General features: G+C 35.3%; 1 protein-coding gene across 5 annotated transcripts in view; it reads right to left on the bottom strand.

Annotated features, from left to right (window-relative positions):
• Positions 1 to 240: 240 nt before the first annotated feature.
• RAP1GDS1 (Rap1 GTPase-GDP dissociation stimulator 1) overlaps positions 241 to 20180 on the bottom strand; it is a 155101-nt gene continuing 135161 nt past the window's right edge. For 4 of the 5 annotated variants that reach the window (XM_047718030.1, XM_047718034.1, XM_047718032.1 and 1 more), the window contains 7 exons: positions 19910 to 20041; positions 18531 to 18665; positions 17696 to 17821; positions 16511 to 16650; positions 11014 to 11140; positions 7263 to 7391; positions 241 to 2188 (listed from right to left, as the gene is read on the bottom strand). In XM_047718030.1, coding sequence (XP_047573986.1) covers positions 2061 to 2188; positions 7263 to 7391; positions 11014 to 11140; positions 16511 to 16650; positions 17696 to 17821; positions 18531 to 18665; positions 19910 to 20041 — 917 coding nt within the window. In that variant the 3' untranslated portion in view covers positions 241 to 2060. The remainder of the gene's footprint in view (positions 2189 to 7262; positions 7392 to 11013; positions 11141 to 16510; positions 16651 to 17695; positions 17822 to 18530; positions 18666 to 19909; positions 20042 to 20180) is intronic. The other variant, XM_047718031.1, reaches the window with a different exon arrangement.

Raw genomic sequence — 20180 nt, 5'->3', positions numbered from 1 at the left:
CTGAGGTTTTCCGTATGATGATTTTCATCATACAGAAATAGGGACCAATCCTATTAAAAAATTCTCCAAAATCAGATAAATATCTAAATCATTTCTCTAACAATCTATCCAGAATGAGTTTAGGGAGTCTGGAAGTTTATAAAAGTGGGAATTCATCAGCAAATACTGAGTACCAACAATGAGCAATCACTGTTCTAGGAGCTGGAAATAGAAGTAGGATACACAAACCAAATGATGCCATTACAGTTTGATATACTATTTATTTAGTTAGTTATTAATATGGACAGCCTATTCAACATTACAGATATTTTTCAAAACCTATAATAAAATATAGTCCACTATCCAGCCCGGAAGAAGACAATGAACAAGATCATTCTTACAATAGGTGTAGTATAAGCACTCACAATAACAGTCCCTTTCCTGGACATCAAAGGGAACAATCAATCGAAGTTTCTTTACCTCCACTGAGGTTTTAATTTTCTTGAATTATAGCTGTTTCAATCAAAAGTCCGACTTCAATCACCCCACAGCTTTGTGCAGCATCTCCCACTGGAGAGGAAAGAGCTCCTGTCACCTAGGGCAACCCATTCCACTGTCCTGCAGTCCTTCCATATTGGAGCCCATCAGACCTCTCAGCCAGGATTTGTCAAACTTGTGCATGGCGACAAGATACGCAGGTCACAGGGAGCTCTTAATTAATTTACAAAGATTGTGTTTCAAAGTTCTAAAAACCCATTTGGTGATGGTAGTGGCAGTGAAAGGTACACTGTATTTCGCCAAGAGGGTCTTCTCATCTCTGGAGTCTTGGCGTTGTCCCCTTTTCTGGTAGCTTTAAGATCTATTGCAGTTTTCTGTGGCAAGTGGAGGTGGGAAACTAACAGCTACTGGGTATGAGGCCATCTGCAGAGTGAACTGGACTGGCTGCTATGGCTTTTATAACCTGCTTCCTTTCTTCAGTATAGACAAACTTCTTTCTTAATCTTTTTTCTATGTCCTGCTAGTTCTATTTTCTTAATCTTTTTTTCCTATGTCCTGCTAGTTCTAGTGTAAGATTTAAAAGGACTATGACAGAGGAAACTTCTTGCTTTCATTTCAAGCTGAATGATGAAAAACAGTAAAAAAAAAAAAAAAAAAAAAAAGCAAAACAAAAACAAAACACCCAACAACCCCACCCTCCAATGAGCTATACTCAATTTCCTCAGTTCAAAACAAATGCCAAATGAACTTTTAAAGAGAGAAGTGCTGGACAATGCTGATGTCAGAATGTACACAGATCAGATTCTAAAATATAAGCCCCCAAAACCAAAAAGGATGTTACTTAGTGTAACACAGATTCTTCAACTCCTTAGTTCCATGTTGAAAAACACAAATGATTTCAATGTTAGGCTTCAATGATGACAGCCAATTAAAAATGAAATTAAAAAACCTCAGGGAAGTCCTGCTAAGTTGATGGCAGTTTCAGGAGTCTACATAGTTAGGAAGAAGGAGAAACCAAAGGGTAAAGAGTGAGAGCACTGGATTTTATTAACTCTAAGTGCCATGGTTCTGACATTAGTAGGTAAGACTAATGAATGAGCAGCTATACAGTTTTTTTTTTTTTTTTGGTCACTGTGCTTCCCAAGCACCAAAAAAAAATGGAGCTATTTTTACTATTCAGTTCCATCCTTAGGAAGCTAGACAGATCCTGCTGCATTCGTTTGTTTCTAATTTACCAGTACATTATTATGTAGTTTACCAAGTGTGAGGAGCAAGTCATTATGTAGTACCAAGTTTACATCATCATAGGACTACAACATGCACATTCTACTTAATGTAGCTCAAGCAACAGGAATACAAGAGAACAGTTATGGGTGGAGACTTGTTTTTGACAAATTCATGTTCACACTATGGGTTTAGAAATCTTATTGGGCAGGTACCTACAGCAGTTCTTCGATTGGTACTGGAACATTACACGCATGCACAAGTGATATGGAAGAAAATGAAGCAGAAGAGGCAGCTGGATGGAGGACAAAGGGGAAATCAGAGGTGGGATAATGCCATGTATTAGGGAGGGGCTGTTTTCAGCTGTCCACAGTAAGTCTCTGCTCTGTGAGAGAGGCCTGTTGGGCAACACTTTTGTTCTCATGACTGCGAAGTTTGGATACAACATCTAGAAAGGCCAAATCCTGTACTTCCTTGTATAAAGATTCTGGAAGACAAAAAAAAAAAGGTAATAGATACACTTCTGTTAAATTGTTCTAATCTTAATATATAATCTATCTAGTACGTATACCCAAAATATTTATTTGGATGATACCAAGTTATAAAACTAGGGGCAATTCTGGAAAAACTGTAGCAGCCCAGAAATGCTAAAACACTTTTAAAGACAAGTGTTGAAAAAAATAAAAATAAAGACAAGTGTTGGACATAGCAGTAGCCTAAAATGTCTTTATTAGAGATGTGTTATAATAAATCAGAGGAACTTTGCTTGCCATATTTATAAATTGTCAAGTTCATAAGTCTAAGTTTGATTAATGAGTTATAATGAAACTGTATAATCTCAAGTTTCAGTTATATACCCCTTGACCCCATCATCAGTTCAAATATGAAGTCTAATGACTTAAAAAAATCTTAGATTTGTTTCAAAATAATTTTGTGGCAAATGAAGAAGGTTATACTTCATATCCCTTCAACAAATTTCTGTGACAAAAGGCTTCCCTTTTGATATCTAATCTTCCTCTTTCTTGCTTTCTACCTTTCTTTAACCTCAATTACAGGAAAATACAAGGCTCTTAAGATTTGGAGACTGCTATATGAGAAAACTGATGTCTAGTAAGTTTAATGCAATAAACCTTCGTCAAGCTGATACATTTACTTTAATAAGACTATGAGATCTAAAACTAGAAATGTTTTTAGTAAAAACAGAAAAATGCATCCTAAAATTCAGATCAAATCTCAAGTGACTCTGAATAGTCAAAACGATCTCAAAAAAGAACAAAGTTGGAGGTCTCATACTTTCTAATTTCAAAACCTACTCTACAGCTCTAATAAAACAGTATGGTGCTGAAACGAAGACAGACCTGCAGATCAACAGAATAAAACAGAGAGCCCAGAAATAAACCCTCATATATAGAGTCAAAACATTTTTGACAAAGATTTGACATTCAATAAGGAAAGGACAGTTTTTCAACAAATGGTGCTGGTAAAACTGGAGAGCCATAAGCCCTTCCTTCTATATAAAAATTAAAAACTAAAACAATAAGACTCAAAAACTAAAGGAAAAACTTCATGACATTGGATTTGGCAACTGTATCTTGGATATGCATCAAAAACACAGGTAACAAAAGGAAAAACAAATACATTAGACTTCATCAAAATTAGAACCTTCTGTGTACCAAAGGTTACTATCCAGAGATTGAAAAGGCAACCCCCACAATGGGAGAAAATATATGAAAATCATATATCCAATAAGGGATTCATATCTCCAAAATATAAGGAACCCTTTCAACTCAACAACAAAATAACCCAATTAAAAAATGGGCAAAGGACTTGAATAGACATTCCCCAAAGAAGATATACAAGTGGGCAATGAACACATGAAAAGATCCCCTACATCACTAGTCATGAGGGAAATGCAAATCAAAAGAGCAGTAAGATAGCACTTCATAACCATTATGATGGCTACTACAGAAGAAAAAAATAACAAACGTTAGAATGTATTAAAAAAAAAAAGAATGTAAGAAATTGCAACTCATGAGCATTGCTGGTGGTAGGAATGAGAGTATGGTGTACCTACTGTGGAAAATAGTATGGTGATACCTCAAAAAATTAAATGTAGCCATTACTGTATGATCCAGCAATTCCACTTCTGTATATACCCAAAATGATTCAAAGCAGGAACTGAAAAAATACTTGTGCACCCGCATTTTCATAGTGGCATTATTTACAATAACCCAAAGGTGAAAATAACCCAAATGTCCATTGATGGATGAATGGATAAACAAAATGTGATATATACATACAATGGGGCATTATTCATCCTTAAGAAGGAATGAAATTTTGACATAGGCTACTCTGTGGATGAGCCCTGGAGACCTTACGGTAAGTGAAATAAGCCACACAAAAAAGAATATTACATGATTCCACTTACATGAAATACCTAGAGTAGTCAAATTAATAGAGACAGAATGGTGGTTGCCAAAAGCTGGGGGAATACGTGATGGGGGAGTTATTTTTTAAAGAGTACTGAGTTTCAGTTTGAGGGGAAAAAAAGGTGGTGATTGTTGTACAGCAGTGTGAATGTACTACTCTGCCACTGAACTGTACATTTAAAAATGGTTATAACTTTACATAAATTTTATGTATAGCACATTAAAAAAATGCCTCAGTAACAGTCTCAGCTAGGAAACAGAAGACACAAAGAAGGGGCAAATGGGAATTTTAGACCTCAAAACTACGGTTAGTGGAGAGGCTCAATAGCAGAATGGAAGGGACAGGAAAATCAGTGAACTTTAAAACAGGACAACAGAAATTACCCAATTTAAAAAGAGAGAAGATAAACTGGGGAAAAAATGAACAAAAGCCTCAGGAGCCTTCGGATATAACTAAAGATCTCACATTCGTACCATTAGAAGACCTGAAAGGAAGGGAGAAATAGGGTGGGGCTGAAAAAGTACCTGAAGAAGATATATGGTTAAAAAAACTTTTCAAATTTAGCAGAAGACATAAGCCTGCCTACTCAAACTTGAAACAGGATAAACCCAAAGAAATCCATGCCAAGACACATCACAGTCAAGCTTGAAAATTAAAGACCAAAAAAATCCTGAAATGACACCTTACCAAGAGGGGGGAAAAGAATCGGAAGACTGTGGATTTCTTTTAAGAAACCATAGAGGCCAGAAAAAATGGCACATTTTTTAAGTGTTGGAAAAAAAGAACTGTCAAACCCAGAACTCTCTACCCAGAGAAAACATTTTTCACAAATGACGGGGAGAGAAGCCAAGATATTCTAAAATAACAGAAAACAATTTGTCACTAGCAGACCTAACCCAAAAGAATGGCCAAAGTAAGTTTTCCAAACAGAAAGGGAATGTTTAAAAAGAGGAGTTTTGGAACATCAGAAAGGAAGAATAACACATATAGCAAAGGTGTAGATAAATAAGACTTTTCTTCTCTTGAGTGTTCTGAATTATGTTTGATGGTTGAAAACAAAAATTATAACAATGTCTAATGTGGTTCTAAATGTATATATCTGAGAAAATTATAAGTGGGGGGAGGGTAATGGGAATGAATGCTCAAGCAATCAAAAAGAAGTCAAGAATGAGAAACAGAAAATTAAAAAAAAATGAAATGCAGACTAGCCATAACATCAGTCATTACATTAAATGTAAATGGTCTAAATACACCAGTTAAAAGAGACTACCAGTGGATTAAACACATGACCTAACAAGGTGCTCTCCACACTTCTAAGTATGATGATAAAGCAGATTGAAACAAAAAGGGTGGGAAAAGATCCCATGAATGTTATTCAAAAGAAAGTAGAAGCAGCTATATTCATATCAGATAAGGTAAACTTCAGAGGAAAAAAGTTACCAGAACAGAGAGGAACATAATGATAGAAGAGTCAATCCACCAGGAAGACAACAGCAATCCAAAAGGTGTATATATTTGCCAAAAGAGCTGTAAAACATGTGAAGCAATGGGCGCCTGGGTGGCAAAGTCATTAAGTGTCTGCCTTCAGCTCAGATCATGATCCCAGGGTCCTGAGATCAAGCCTTGCATTGGGTTCCCTGCTCTGCGGGAAGCCTGCTTCTCCCTCTCCCACTCCCCCTGCTTTTGTTCCCTCTTTAGCTGTGTCTCTCTCTGTCAAATAGATAAATATTTTAAAAAATAAAAATAAAATTTAAAAAAAGTGAGCAAAAACTTACAGAACTAAAAGGAGAAACAGACAAATCCACCATTGTTGGAGACGTCAATACCCTGTTCTCAACAACTGACAAAACAATTAGAGTATCAGTATATTCTCTTTGTTAAGAATACAGCAAACTGGGGCACCTGGGTGGCTCAGTGGGTTAAGGCCTCTGCCTTCAGCTCAGGTCATGATCCCAGAGTCCTGGGATCGAGCCCCACATCGGGCTCTCTGCTCAGCGAGGAGCCTGCGTCCTCCTCTCTCTCTGCCTGCCTCTCTGCCTACTTGTGATCTCTGTCAAATAAATAAATACTTTTTTTTTTTTAAAGATTTTATTTATTTATTTAACAGACAGAGATCACAGGTAGGCTGAGAGGCAGGCAGAGAGAGAGAGAGACGGGAGGAAGCAGGCTCCCCGCGGAGCAGAGAGCCCGATGCGGGGCTCGATCCCAGCACCCCGGGATCATGACCCGAGCCGAAGGCAGAGGCTTTAACCCACTGAGCCACCCAGGCGCCCCATAAATAAATTCTTAAAAAAAAAAAAAAATACAGCAAACTCAATTCCACTACCAACAACCAAAAGGATCTGACATTTCAAGAACACTTCACTAATAGTAGAATACACCTTCTTTTCAGTATTCATGGAACATATACCAAAATATGCCAGTGATTTCTTGAACAAATTCCTTAGCTAATAACACAATATACAAAACCAAAACTTGTTCTTTATTATTTTTTTATATTGTTTTTAAAAAGACTTTATTTATTCATTTGAGAGAGCAAGAGAGCACAAGCAGGGTGAAGGGCCAGAGGGAGACACAGACTCCCTGGCTGAGCAGAGAGCTTGATGGGGGACTTGATCCTGGGACTCCAGGATCATGACTTGAGCTGAAGGCAGATGCTTAACTGACTGAGCCACCCAGCGCCTAGACCTTGTTCTTTTTTTTTTTGACCTTGTTCTTTATATAAAATATTTTAGGGTTGATGGAACTTACAGGTATTAATTTTTTAACATTGATTTTTGCCTATTTCCCATATGATATTTTTAAGGGTTTTTTTTTGGAGAGAGGGACTCTCAAAAGCAGACTCTGCTGAGTGTGGAGCCCCATGCAAGGCTTGATCTCATGACCTGGAGATCATGACCCACGCTGAAATCAAGAGTTGGATGTTCAACTGACTGAACCCTCCTGTGCCCCATGATACATTTATTATTCTAGTGAGAATCTTCTGGAAATATTTTCAAGTAAAAGTAATCTTATATCCTCCATAAACTAATTTCTAACGCTTTTAGAATCCAAAGCCACCATTAATTACTATTCTACATTTAATGTCAACCATATATTGATAGATCTCATATAAAAGAAGAAATGCTTACCAGACCCCATGAGAGCACAAATCAGGACCATGGAATTATATTTGATTTCAGGAGCACTTCTCTCATCTGCTAGCAGTCTGTGTAAAATCTGTACAAGTTTAGCACTTTCTAGATCTTTCTCAGCAGTGCCTAGAATATGAAACAAAGTATCCGTTATATCCACTGTTCATGAAGCCGGTGCAATGTGGCTAAACACTCCTTCCTTTTCTAGACCTGACCATATAAAACAAAAGAACTGATAAATAATGATGACCTAGAGATAGAATATTAAATTCCTACCTTGCTAAAATAGAGTTAAATTTCAGCAGATATTATAGTTTAAGCTTAAAATTTAGTATTAAAATATTCCTTTTAATATGAAGCAATTAAAAAATCTTTATTATGGAAAAGGTTAAACATATACAGCAGAAAAGATTGTATAATGATACACTGTTTACACTATTATCTTAAAAAGTTATGGCCAATCTTGTTTCATCCATCTCTAGTTTCATTCACCTACTCTTACCTGTCCCAAATTATTTTGGAGCAAATCCTAAAAAATGACATATTTTCTTCCTTACGTATTTCAGTATGTATTTTTAGGAGACAAAGACTCTTAATGCAATTCCTATCAAAATCCCAGAGGATTTTCTGTAGAAAATCTGTAAGTTTATACTAACATTTATATGGAAAGCCACCTGTTCTATTACCTAGAACAGGTAAATAATCTTGATAAAAAAGAAATAAAATGGGAGGAATTCTACCTGATGTTAAGGCTCTCCATATAGTAGTTATCAAGAGTGTGGTATTGGTAGACAGAGATTTGAACAGAGAACCCCAGAAATAGACCTATACGTATATGTTCAAATGATTTTTGACAAAGTTACAAAATCAATTCAGTAGAGGAAAGACAGCCTCTTCAACAAAGAGCACTGGCAATTAGACCTCCACAGGCCACTCCCCCCAAACTGTTGACATAAACCACACACTTTATACAGATATTAACTCAAAGCAGATTACAGACTTAAGTGTAAAATATAAAACTATAAAACTTCTAAAATATATAAAGAATTTTTAACTCAATAGTTAAAAAATTAGAAAATGAGCAAAAATTATCTATAGGTATTTCACCAAAGAATATATACAGATGGTAAAAAGTGAGGAATATCTTTTCATATGCTTACCATTAGAAAAATAGAAAAAACATAATGAGATATCCCTACACAGCTATCAGTGGCTACAATAAAAAATAGTGACAATACCAAATATTTGGTGAGAATGTGGAGAAAACTAGAGCCCTCATACAGTGCTGTTGGGAATGTAAAATGGTATAGCCATTCTGGAAAACAGTTTGACAGTTTCTTTAAAAATTAAACATATAGTTACCATACAACTCAGCAACTGCACTCCTAGGCATTTATCCAGAAAAATGAAAATTTATGCTCACATAAAAACCTACACATGAATATTTATAGCATTTATTTATTTTTAAAAGCCCCAAAGTGGAATCAGCCCAGATGTTTTTTGACAGGAATGGTCAAACAAACTCTGGTATGTACAAACCATGGAACACTTCAACAATTAAAAAAAAAAAATTGATACACAAAACAAATCAGATGACTGTTCAGGAAATTAAGGAAGCCAATCCCAAAAGGTCACATACCATATGATTCCATATATATATAAAAAACATTTTAGAAAAGAAGGGCAGATTAGTGGTTTCCAGGGATGAGAACAAGGTAAGGGGCAGAAGAAGGGGGGAGGTGACCAGTATGGTTATAAATGGAGGGATCCCTACGGTGCCAAACTATTCAGTATCTTGACTATGGTGGTTGATACACAAACCTACATAGCCCAAAAATGAAAACAAGTAAAACTAGGAAATCTGAATAAGACTAGTAAACTTTATATCAATAGCTGAAATATTACTTATAGTTTTGCAAAATGTCACCAGTGGGAGAAACTAGGTAAAGTATAAAAGGGATCTCTATTTTTTACAATGGCATGTGAATCTACAATTATCTAAAAAAAAAAAAAAAAAAGTCTTAAAAATGGTGCTTTAATACTATTATCGGGGCACCTGGGTGGCTCAGTGGGTTAAAGCCTCTGCCTTTGGCTCTGGTCATGATTCCGAAGTCCTAGGATCGAGCCCAGCATCGGGCTCTCTGCTCAGCAGGGAGCCTGCTTCCCTGTCTCTCTCTCTCTCTCTCTCTCTCTGCCTGCCTCTCTGCCTACTTGTGATCTCTGTCAAATAAATAAATAAAATCTTTAAAAAAAATACTATTATCATACAAAAAATTTATAATTCCTTAATATCAAATATTCTGTAACAAAACAAGACTGGAAAAATATGGTTTTCAAGTTGTGTTGTGTATTAAAAAGATAGTATGGGCTTATTTTTATATCTTAAGCCCAAGGAGCCTAGGAAACCATAGCTAATGATAAAAAAAAAAAAGTATGTATCACATTTTATATAGTTGTATGGTAAGGTGACCAGATTGAGGCAAATGTTTAGCTATTAGGAAGCTGATGAAATTACACCTTGTTTGGAAGATAATGGCACAAAACCAGATTCACCCCAGGCTGGGTCATCAAGCATATTCTGAAACTGCCCCATCACTTTAAACACTTAAAACCAGCCCATGAACCCAGTTTGGTACAGAATGTCCTCACAGACTCCCACCCCTTTATCATAACTCTCCCCACGATGTCTGGACTTCTAGGCTGACTTTACTCAAACCACGTGTGAAGTCATGGCTAATCTGGGCCCCAAAGTGACCCCCAAAGCATTTCTAACTATAGGCTGAAGTCGCTATGAATCAGCATATATTTTCTTGGAGTCTTTCATCTTTAAAATTCAAAAAAATTTTACATCCTACTTATACCTATGATTTTTAAAAAATTGTTTTAAAATTCAAAACCCTTTAAGACAAAAATGCAAATCTCCCATACCTAAAATCTGAGTAAATGTCAAACTAGAGAAAGATCTACCATGTTTATCTTTTGGCTTCCTGGTATAGGGGTTGGCGGGCCCACTTGCTGCTGTATGAGAATTAAGGACTAAATCATCAGTGGGAATTAAGAAGTCATCAGTTAACAGTGTTTACCTAAATGGCTTTGAACTAGACAGGACAGACCTACTAAGTCTATAGTCCTCCTTTGTGTAAGGCAGTCTCAGAACTTAACCACAGGCTGTGTGACTGACTGTCCCTAGCTGACTGTATCAGAGGTTGGTTCCTGGGACAAAGGTTACTATCCGTAAGAGCTAGATGCCTATGAACTCCCTTCTTAAGAATTTTTTGAATATAAAACACAGATGAATGACACAGATGGTGAGAATTTAGAATGAGGGCAATGCTATAGAGCAACATGGTGATAGAAGGAGATAAGCAAGAGAGAGATTCAGTAGTAGAGATGGAAGAGAAGGTCTGGGTCACTGGAAGGATAGCATACTCTAAACCTGTTGTATTCTAAATATAGTTTCATTTCTCGCTGACAATATTTTCTTTGTTTACTAAGTGACTATAATTTGAAATAACATTTAAGACTCAAGCTCTAAAAAGAGTCAAGCACTGACCTAAAAATGTTACCAAAAGCAAAAGCTGAGGTGGCAATCTATAGAATGTGATCTCCTATATACTTAGTTATAGGTGCAGACACATGCTGGTAAAATGCTTCTAGTTAAGGTTTTGTTGACTTCTGTTCCACTCCTGTGCTTCATTTCATCCAAGATAAAAATAGGAGAAAATAAGTTTGACATTGGGGTACTTACCCAACTCTAAAGCTGCTATTAGTGCCAAAGCAACAAGGGCTTCATTCTGCATTATTACATGTTCACTAGTTGCCATGGTAACTAGATGCTTGATGCCACCACTCTGTACAATGGTTTTAATTACATCCTACAATAAATATCACAGAGTTATAAACTTTAATTTTAAACATAAAGAAACTGCATTACAGTCAGTCAATTCATTGTTAAATTGAGTGGTTTTCTGACAGTGTCCTGTATGAATCATTACATTTAACCATAATTTTTTTCATCACAGAAGAAAAGGAAAAAGCTTTTAGCTTTAAATAAATTCATCAAAAGATGACAACTTAAATTACCTAAGTGAAAAAGACCACTGCAGTTCATAGCAAGGAAAAGAGAGTCCCAGAAGCAACCAGTCAAAGAAATCAGTGTGACTGCCTCAAATGTTGACTTACCACAGGATCAAAAAAAGAGAGTAAGATTTAGAATAACAACAACAACAAAGTTCTTCTTTTCAAATTATTATTACAGCACCAGGCAGTTGTTTTCCAGATGATCAAGGTAAAGTTTCATTTATGTTTTTTAGCTTTTACCCCTTTGTTGGATCTGACAAAACTGGATTACATGTCAAGAGACTTGAGAAGAACTTCAGATTGTCTTCCTCACTTCTCATGGCATCTACAGCTGTCTTCTTCAATGGCAGAGTAGACCGTGGCTTCCAGATTGAAAAACACCAGTGTCAACATTGACTAAGCAAATTACTGAACCTCTCTGCATTTCAGTGACTTTATCTATAATACTGGAATAGTGCTATCATAGGTTTTTGTGATAATTACAAAGTTATTCCATGAAAAACACATGTAAGAATATATGGCAAGGCAAAAGTTAGATTTTTTTTAAATGGCACATTTATTTCTAGTATTCATTTTTGTTTTTATCTCAGTTTTGTTTCCTAAAAACTCTTGGATTAAGTGTGATTTAGCAGAAAGTCTCAATTACAGAATTTTTAAAGTAATTTTCTTTGTTCTCACTACTTTTAGTAATTTAAGTGGATATTAAGTAGCCTGTCTGCATTAGCTTCAACAGTATAAAACTAACTGTAATTAGAAATTTTTAAATTAATTTGCTAAAATATTTGAAGAGGGGTTTCTGTTATGCTTCTACCTTATATAAATTCTTAAGAAAACTGTTTATAGACAGTATCTTTGCTTTGAGCCCAAACACATTTAGAGATCAAATATTCTAAATCATTGGAGTCCTAGTACTGAGTTTTTATGGTGGCTATATTCTGGCATCTAAGTAGCCTTTTATCATTACCCTCTTTTAGTAAGTGAGAGACTGTCTTTTAAAGCCCTTTCTAACAAATAGAAAGCCTCCCAATGTACTAGGTGGGCATTTTATTTGAAACTTAAAATTGTAAAGAATTTTATAAAAATCACAAAGGAGCTTCTTGAATAAAGAAGACAAGAGGGAGGTTCATAGATACATATGCAGTCACTTAATGAAGGTTCTTGGACTAGCATTTCATCTTTTATTTTGTGGTTCACCCCGAAGAGTCCACTGTAGTAGAAGGAGAGGCAGATAATAAATGAAGAAGGAAACTGTGTATCAGAAGTGAGTAGCTCCCTATAAGTTCAAGCATAGCTTATTTACCATCTCATTTTATTTATTTTTATTTTTATTTTTATTTTTATTTTTATTTTAGAGAGAGAGAGTGCACAAGCAGAGGGAGAAGGACAGAGAGAATCTCAAGCAGGCTCCATGCAGAGTGTAGAGCCTGACACAGACTTGATCTCACAACCCTGAGATCATGGCCTGAGCCAAAATCAAGAGTCACATGCTTAATTGACTGAATTACCCAGGAGCCCCTCCATCTCACTTTTTTGAACAGAAAACAGAGTATTGCTTTTTAAAGTGCCTGCTCTCTCTCCTCCTACTTCAGTAAATGTTTATTGAATAGCTCCTCTAGGAAGTTGCTTTGCCTGACAGAATGGAAGGTAAAAGACAAATGAAGCCTTGTTCTTGTGCTGTATGACAAAAGAGAATACTACCGATAGCTACCCTCTATGGAGCAACAAGTACACACTGGACATTATACTGGGTAGCTTACAGACATTAGCATATTCTTATCCTCCCAGAAAATCCCCTCATTTAGTTAACAGATGAAAAAACTGAAGCTCAGATTAAGTTATGAAATCTGTCCAAAGTTGGTGATTAAGTGGTAAAAAAGTCAAGACTCATATCTAGGCAGTTTGCTTATCACTTCCTTGTTCCTAATCACTGTGGTCTACGCAAAAGTGTATGTACTAAATTCATCATTAGTATTATACATAGCTAGTCACAATGTGCTCTACAGAGGCTCTATGAATGTATTTTAAAGTTATATTTTAAACTTCAAGAAATTAGGGGGAAAAAAGGATATTAGCACCAATCCACAGAGCAAGGTTCATCTAGAGAATTATAAGTAATTTTAACCAATACACATCTAAAATTAACCTAGAGAGTTTAATTTTTCTGAAACCATTTCATTTATTAGACTGGAGAAATATACACGAAGACATTTTTCTGGGTAATCCTTCTAAGCCCTAAGTGCATCTGCAAAATCTCCAAAAATTCTGGACATACTTTATAATGCTTTACAAAGGTTTAAATAATGTATTATTTTGCAATCCTATTTCATAAGGAGTTTTCTTATAGAAAGTTAAATTTTGGCACAAACACAACTAAGGCAAATTATGTATGTAAGAGTTTCACATATTTAGCTTTTATGGTCAATTTGCCCTTAATAATTGAGATAATCCAGCTACAAACTTTGCTGAAAACTGTATAATATTGATTACAATGTAATGTTCTGAAGTAGGCTTAAATTCAAGATAATCAGTTTATAACACAGCCACTGAATCACCTAACAAAAACTTTCTCGACTTTGTATCATCAAAGACTACTTCCCAGCACAGGATATCAGATGTTAGATGTATGAACGAATGATGAAATAAATTTTGTTTCATTAAGTTTTTAGATTGATAACTGAAGAATGTTTTACCCTTAAATAAGGAGGAAGGAGAGTGCCTTGCCAGGAGGCAACTTTTATATTCCTACTGTAGAAGCAAAGCGTACTTTTCTGTTTTTGTTGTCTACAATCAGAAGGTCCAGCTAGTTGCTCAAGAGTCCTAGCCTAGGGCACTCTTTCGAGGGAAGATGTGAATTTACCTCTTGGCACAAGCGCAGGAATACACTGTATATGGCTGGGATGACTAAGCGAGTGTGAAACCTTGTGAGTCAGTGCAAATTTTTAGAGGGTTGGACTCTAAGACAGAATTCAGTGTGACTTTAAAAGGAGTAGGATCTTCAAAGTTTAAAAATAACACAAGGAGAGAACTGTAATTCCCAACAGTTGGTTAAGGATCTACAAGAATGTGACTCACTTGTGCCTAGTGTTTAAAAGCTTCTTCCAGAGCAGGATTCTCTGAAGTTATGTCCAGTGGAATGTATTTGATAGATGCAACTTGCAGAAACCCATTGTCTGATAGTTTGGGGATCAGTGGAGTAAACAGAGTAAGGTTTTTTTAGAGTTGTACTAATGTGGGCTGTGAGTTCCAAAGGCAAGGAAAGGGAATGAACTACTTCCTAACTAACCTGATCATACAACCTTCTCTCTTTGTGCAGTGTTTTTTAGGGTTATTATTCAATGGAACATATTCTGAGAACTGCTTTGATTCACAAAAGGTATCACCAATTCTACTTTAATGTTTGCGAAATTTAAAAATAATTTAAGAGTTCTGATCTGGAGCTCACACAAGGAACACGCCTTATGTTCTGATCATTAAAGTATGCAAATCAAGGCTCCTAATACTGCTTAGGAGCAGTATACACTTAACTGTAGGGAACATATGCAACAAACAAACAAAAAGCCTGGCCTGCAGGATTGAACTGTAAACATAGTTACAATGTGACCATGAAGTTAAAATTATCATCAAACTGTATCATTTCAAATTGCTTTTTTGTTACACACACACACACACACACACACAACACACCCCTAGAAAGGTGCAATGCCCTGTTTCCCTGGTCTTTTCAAAACACCTACATGATGACGATACTTAATGGGTACTTGAAAGCTTTTATTTTCTGGTGGGGGGAATGGGGATATAGATGAGAGACAGGGAAATCTGTGATAAATATTAACAGAAAAGGCTCAAAACCCTCAAATATCAATTAATATAGCAATTGAACAGTTTTAGCTCCAAGATTTGGTTAAGAAGTTGTGATGCATTTTCCCAAGGGCATAAGTGAAATGCCCGAAGTTTCACTTTAGAAAACAGGTTATAGAAAAATAAAAGGCATATAATATAGATAATAAATCAGCTGCTAACCTGCTGGCCTGGGTTCCTAACACTGTGATCCTTATAATAGTTTATTTGCTCATTCATGTATTCATTCACTCAACAAACAGGTTAGCAACCACATGTCAGACACATCCTAGGCTGGACACTGCTCTGGGAATGGATTTCCTCCAACTTTGTGAGTTTAGAGCATCACATACTATCTTGATATCATTTAATTTCTTAATATCATTAGCTAGCTTGGTCAGTGCCTGGTCCACAGAAGATGTCTGACACTGAGTGTAGTGGTAAAAATGGTAACACCAGCAACATTTACAACGACTCCACTTACTGAGTGCTTTCTACGTCCCAGGTACCAGTTGAGCACTTTGAATATGTGATCTCATTGAATCATTCTCACAAAACTTTCAGGTAGGTATTAGCCCAGGTTTAATATACTGAGATACTGGGATGTGAAAGATCTGACCAAGTAAATGGTGGAGATAAAATCTGAACTCAACTGTTTCATTCCAAAGCCTTATGGAATTAACTATTATGGAATAAAATTACATACAAAAAGCTCAATCTTCAACTTTTTCAGGGTTGTGGATCACAGGCATCCCTCATCTTACTGTGCTTCACTTCACTGTGTTTCACAGATACTGCGTTTTATGTAAATTGAAGGTCTGTGCAACCCTGTGCCAAGTAAGTCTATCAGCACCATTTTCCCAGAAACATTTGCTCACTTCATGTCTGTATCACATGTTGGTAATTCTCACAAAGTTTCAAACTTTTCCATTACTCTGTTTATTATGGTGATCTGTGATCGGTGATGATGATTCTGAAAGCTCACTGAAAATGGTTAGCATTTTTTAGCAATCAAGTATTTTTTAATTAAGGTATCCAAATTATTATATTAAACATAATGCTACTGCACACTTAACAGACTACAGTATAATGTAAACACAACTTTTATATGCATTAGGAAACCAAAAAATTCATTTGACTCACTTTTTTGCAATTTTCACTTTATCACAGTGGTCTGGAACAGAAACTATGATACCTCTGAGGTCTATCTGTAATGTATTTATATATAAATATATAAAATGCAAGCTTATGATATAGGATCTATGATACGGAATTTCCAAAAAGGCCACTTGTATGTTTTTTAATGGACAGTTTTCTCTGGAACTTACTTTTGATTTACTGTGTCGTATGAGGGCAGACAGCAGTCTGTTGGACTCCCCCATCACACCAGCATGATCTTTGGCTTCACACCATTCTACCAAACGCTCCACTAATTTAACATTCTTTCCCAGTTGTTCAGCAGCTTCTGCTATAGGAAAAAAGTCAAACCACAAAGGAAACAATCACTGATAGGCAACCAACTGAAATAACTGGTGAAGATGTAAGACTGTGAAAGAAAATTTTCTATATATATATACACATACATATATATATACATACACATATACATATATATACATATGTGTACATATATGTATACATATATATGTAATTGTACAACACAATGATCTTATTAAGCAAGAACTGCAAATACTCCATATCTGATGGACTATTTAGCTTTTTCTACAAAGTTGTGGACTTTCATACAAAACATAAAAATACAAAACAATGTTATACTCTGATGATTCAGCCTGGTAGTATGTTAGTAGTCTGGCAAACTGTAACAAAGGGTATTAGAAAGACTCTGAGAAATCAATTTAGAGAAAGGTTTAGAATTTAGAAATAAGCAAATAGAATTTAGAAATAAGCAAATTCATTCCAAGGAGTAGTTTTTGTCATTTTTTTTTCCCTGTAAACAGAAAATGATCTCCCTGTTTGCAAAATAAATTTTTAAAAATTTTGACTGTCAGTGTACTGAAACATGATTTTCAAGACAAAGGTAAAAATGGGTATAAAATGGGGTGCCTCAGTGGCTAAGTCGGTTAAGCATCTGCCTTTGGTCCTGGGATAGAGCCCCACGTGAAGCTCCCTGCTCAGCAGGCAGCCTGCTTCTCCCTAACCCTCTGTTGCTCCCCCTGCTTGTGCTCTCTCATTCTCTGTCAAATAAATAAGTATAATCTTTAAAAAAAAAAAAAGGGTATGAAATGCTGAAACATAAAAACCCCTCAGAACTGCTAATAAATCAATGTAAAATCAGGATTATATGTACACTAGAGATGCAATACAATTTCCATTTAAAGTCAATTATAACAAGCATGGAAATTAATGAATGGAGCTCTAAAACCAATCTCTCTTTGCCTTTCACTTGCCATTTATCTTTATGGTTATATAATTCTGGAAGCTAAAAACAAGTCCTTTTCAACTAAGGCACACTATCATACCAAAAATGTACCTTGCAAAAACATTTCTTTTACCTTGTGCATCTATTAACATTCTTAATGTTCCCAGAAGTTTGAATTGAACTGGAGGCATTTCAGACTTAAGGAATTTCAAAACTGCCTCTGTGACTCCAGCCGATAACATCTTAGCTTTATTTACAACTAGAGAGAGAGAGAGAGAGAAAGAGAGACTACGGTTAGAATGGTGCTAGCATTCTTGACTATAGTCATTCAATTCAATACATATTTATTGTCTTACTATTTTTAAGGCCCCATATTACATTTTTCTATTTAAAAGCAGTCTTTTTACTTTAAGAATAGGACTGGGGGTGGGACATAATTTTTTTATTCGTCTATAGGAGCATAACATATGAAATAATATGTACTGGCTTTTAAAACCTACCCTCAAAACACTTAAAAATTTATAAAGGAAATCTGAGATTGTTGTCTTATTTACAAAACAGCATAATTCCTCAACTTTAGTAAATGTTTCTTTTTACCTCTGTCCTTGACCCAACTGTGTTAATACAGATGTTCTAGACAATATTAATAAATAATATTGATCTGTTATATGAAACAAGTTGATTTCTTACGGATTGTATCTTCATACAGTTACACTATTTCAGCTAATCAGAAATTTATTTTTAGGAAGCAGAATAATAGCTTTAACTATCTTCTGTATTATTTCCCATGATAATGGGATCTCATCACTCAGAGTGTCTTTAATCCAAAGACACATTAAGGCTATTTTTAAGGATTATGTCTGCTTATAGACAGGTCACAATAGGTACACAAATCACATAAAATAAATACCTCCCTAAACAATAGGATCTTACCTCATACACAGTTGCCTACCATTCTTAAGACCTACCTGGAATGGCAAGATTCCTGAGGGCACTTAATGCTGCATGCTGTACAGTTACATTTCCATCTTCTACATGTCTGTCCAATAACTCCATAAGTTTTTCTACAATTCCATTGTCTACCATGTGGATACAGTTTCCATCTGAATGAAACAAAAAGATTTATTTCTTTCCTTTTTACAATTAATTAAATTAATTAAATTAAATATTTTATAGTGATGTCTATCCATTATCTATATTAGGGGAAATGGAGCTACAAGAAAAAAAAAATGAATTCCAATTGCTTCTCCTATCAAATTCATAGAGTTTTTTTCTTTGGAGTAAGAAGTCATGACAAGAAAAATCTTTAGCATACAGCCTGATAATATATTAGAAGATGAGTAAGTAGAAATCATATGCTTAAAATGTCTACTAGTAGTTTTCACTTATAGTCAACTGTGCATGAGTTCTGCCAATGTTAGAGTACAACAATGTACAGAATGCCGTCACAGCTGTTGTTTAAATTATTTTTCAATGTCAGAATTTTTGAAACGTGTATAAAGCAGAGAATATTATAATGAACCACTATTTATTCCACATTTAGCTGCAAGTAACTCATATTTTATTAATTACATCATAAGGACTGAATGATCATCCTCAAAAATAAAATGGAATATGACATTCATTATACAGTTACACAGCTAAAAGTGGAATAAAATCAAACTAAAAATAAAAAATAAGCCCTTATTTCCTAGTCACAGTCTAAGAATTAGTTTCTAGACTAAATAGCAGGAGTTCCAGACTTCAGAAATGAAAATGAAAGTCTAGTGCCTTGGAAATGTTATTAAACCAAATTAAAGATTCTACCCTAAACCAGAGGATTACTGACACTTAAGTTTTAGAGGCACAAAAGTATAAATTAAGGCACAATAACCCTACAAAGAATACTCAGATTATTAAAGCAACCACCAGGCAAGAGAGCATATCCTCTCAGATAAGATGCGTATTAGAATGAGATCCAAATTTAATGATCTTTGAAGTGCAGAGTACTCAAAAAGGACTTTATGATCACTGTTCATGATCTTGAAACTACAAGAACTTAAATTGCACAAAAAATGTAATTTATTAGAAAAATCACTAAGTAGGGGAGCCTGGCTGGTTCAGTCAGTAGAACATGAGAATCTTGATCTCGGGGTAGGGAGTTCAAGCCCCATGCTGGGAAGCAAAGGTTACTTAAAAAAAAAAAAGAAAAGAAAAGTATTTCATCTCTCTAAAAATTAAGGTAGTGGTACACCACATATACTTCTGAACTGTTCCAGTTTTACTACATGCAATGGCAAAGCAAAAATTAAAATATATTTATAAATATAGAACATCCAATTTAAAAAGGACAAAATAACATGCTTACCATTTCTGGCAAAATTTGCAATTGCCAATGCTCCAGCAAGCTGTAGCTGGTGGTTATTTGATGGAATCCAGGACAATACCCTTTGAAACACGTTACCTTTTCCTCCTTCAAATAATTTCTGCATGGATTCATCTGGAGGTAAAAGAAACAGATAAGAGGAAAAGAATTAAAAATAACAAATCCATATTCCTATATGACCATCCTACTGGATAAATACAGACTTCACAAATGATAATTCACAGAAGGAAAAGTAATGCTCTTTTTATAATAA

The sequence above is a fragment of the Lutra lutra genome, chromosome 2, assembly GCF_902655055.1.
Source record: "Lutra lutra chromosome 2, mLutLut1.2, whole genome shotgun sequence".
NCBI lineage: Eukaryota > Metazoa > Chordata > Mammalia > Carnivora > Mustelidae > Lutra > Lutra lutra.
Note: the sequence above shows the minus strand (reverse complement) of the source record. Positions and strands in the feature narration are given on the sequence as shown.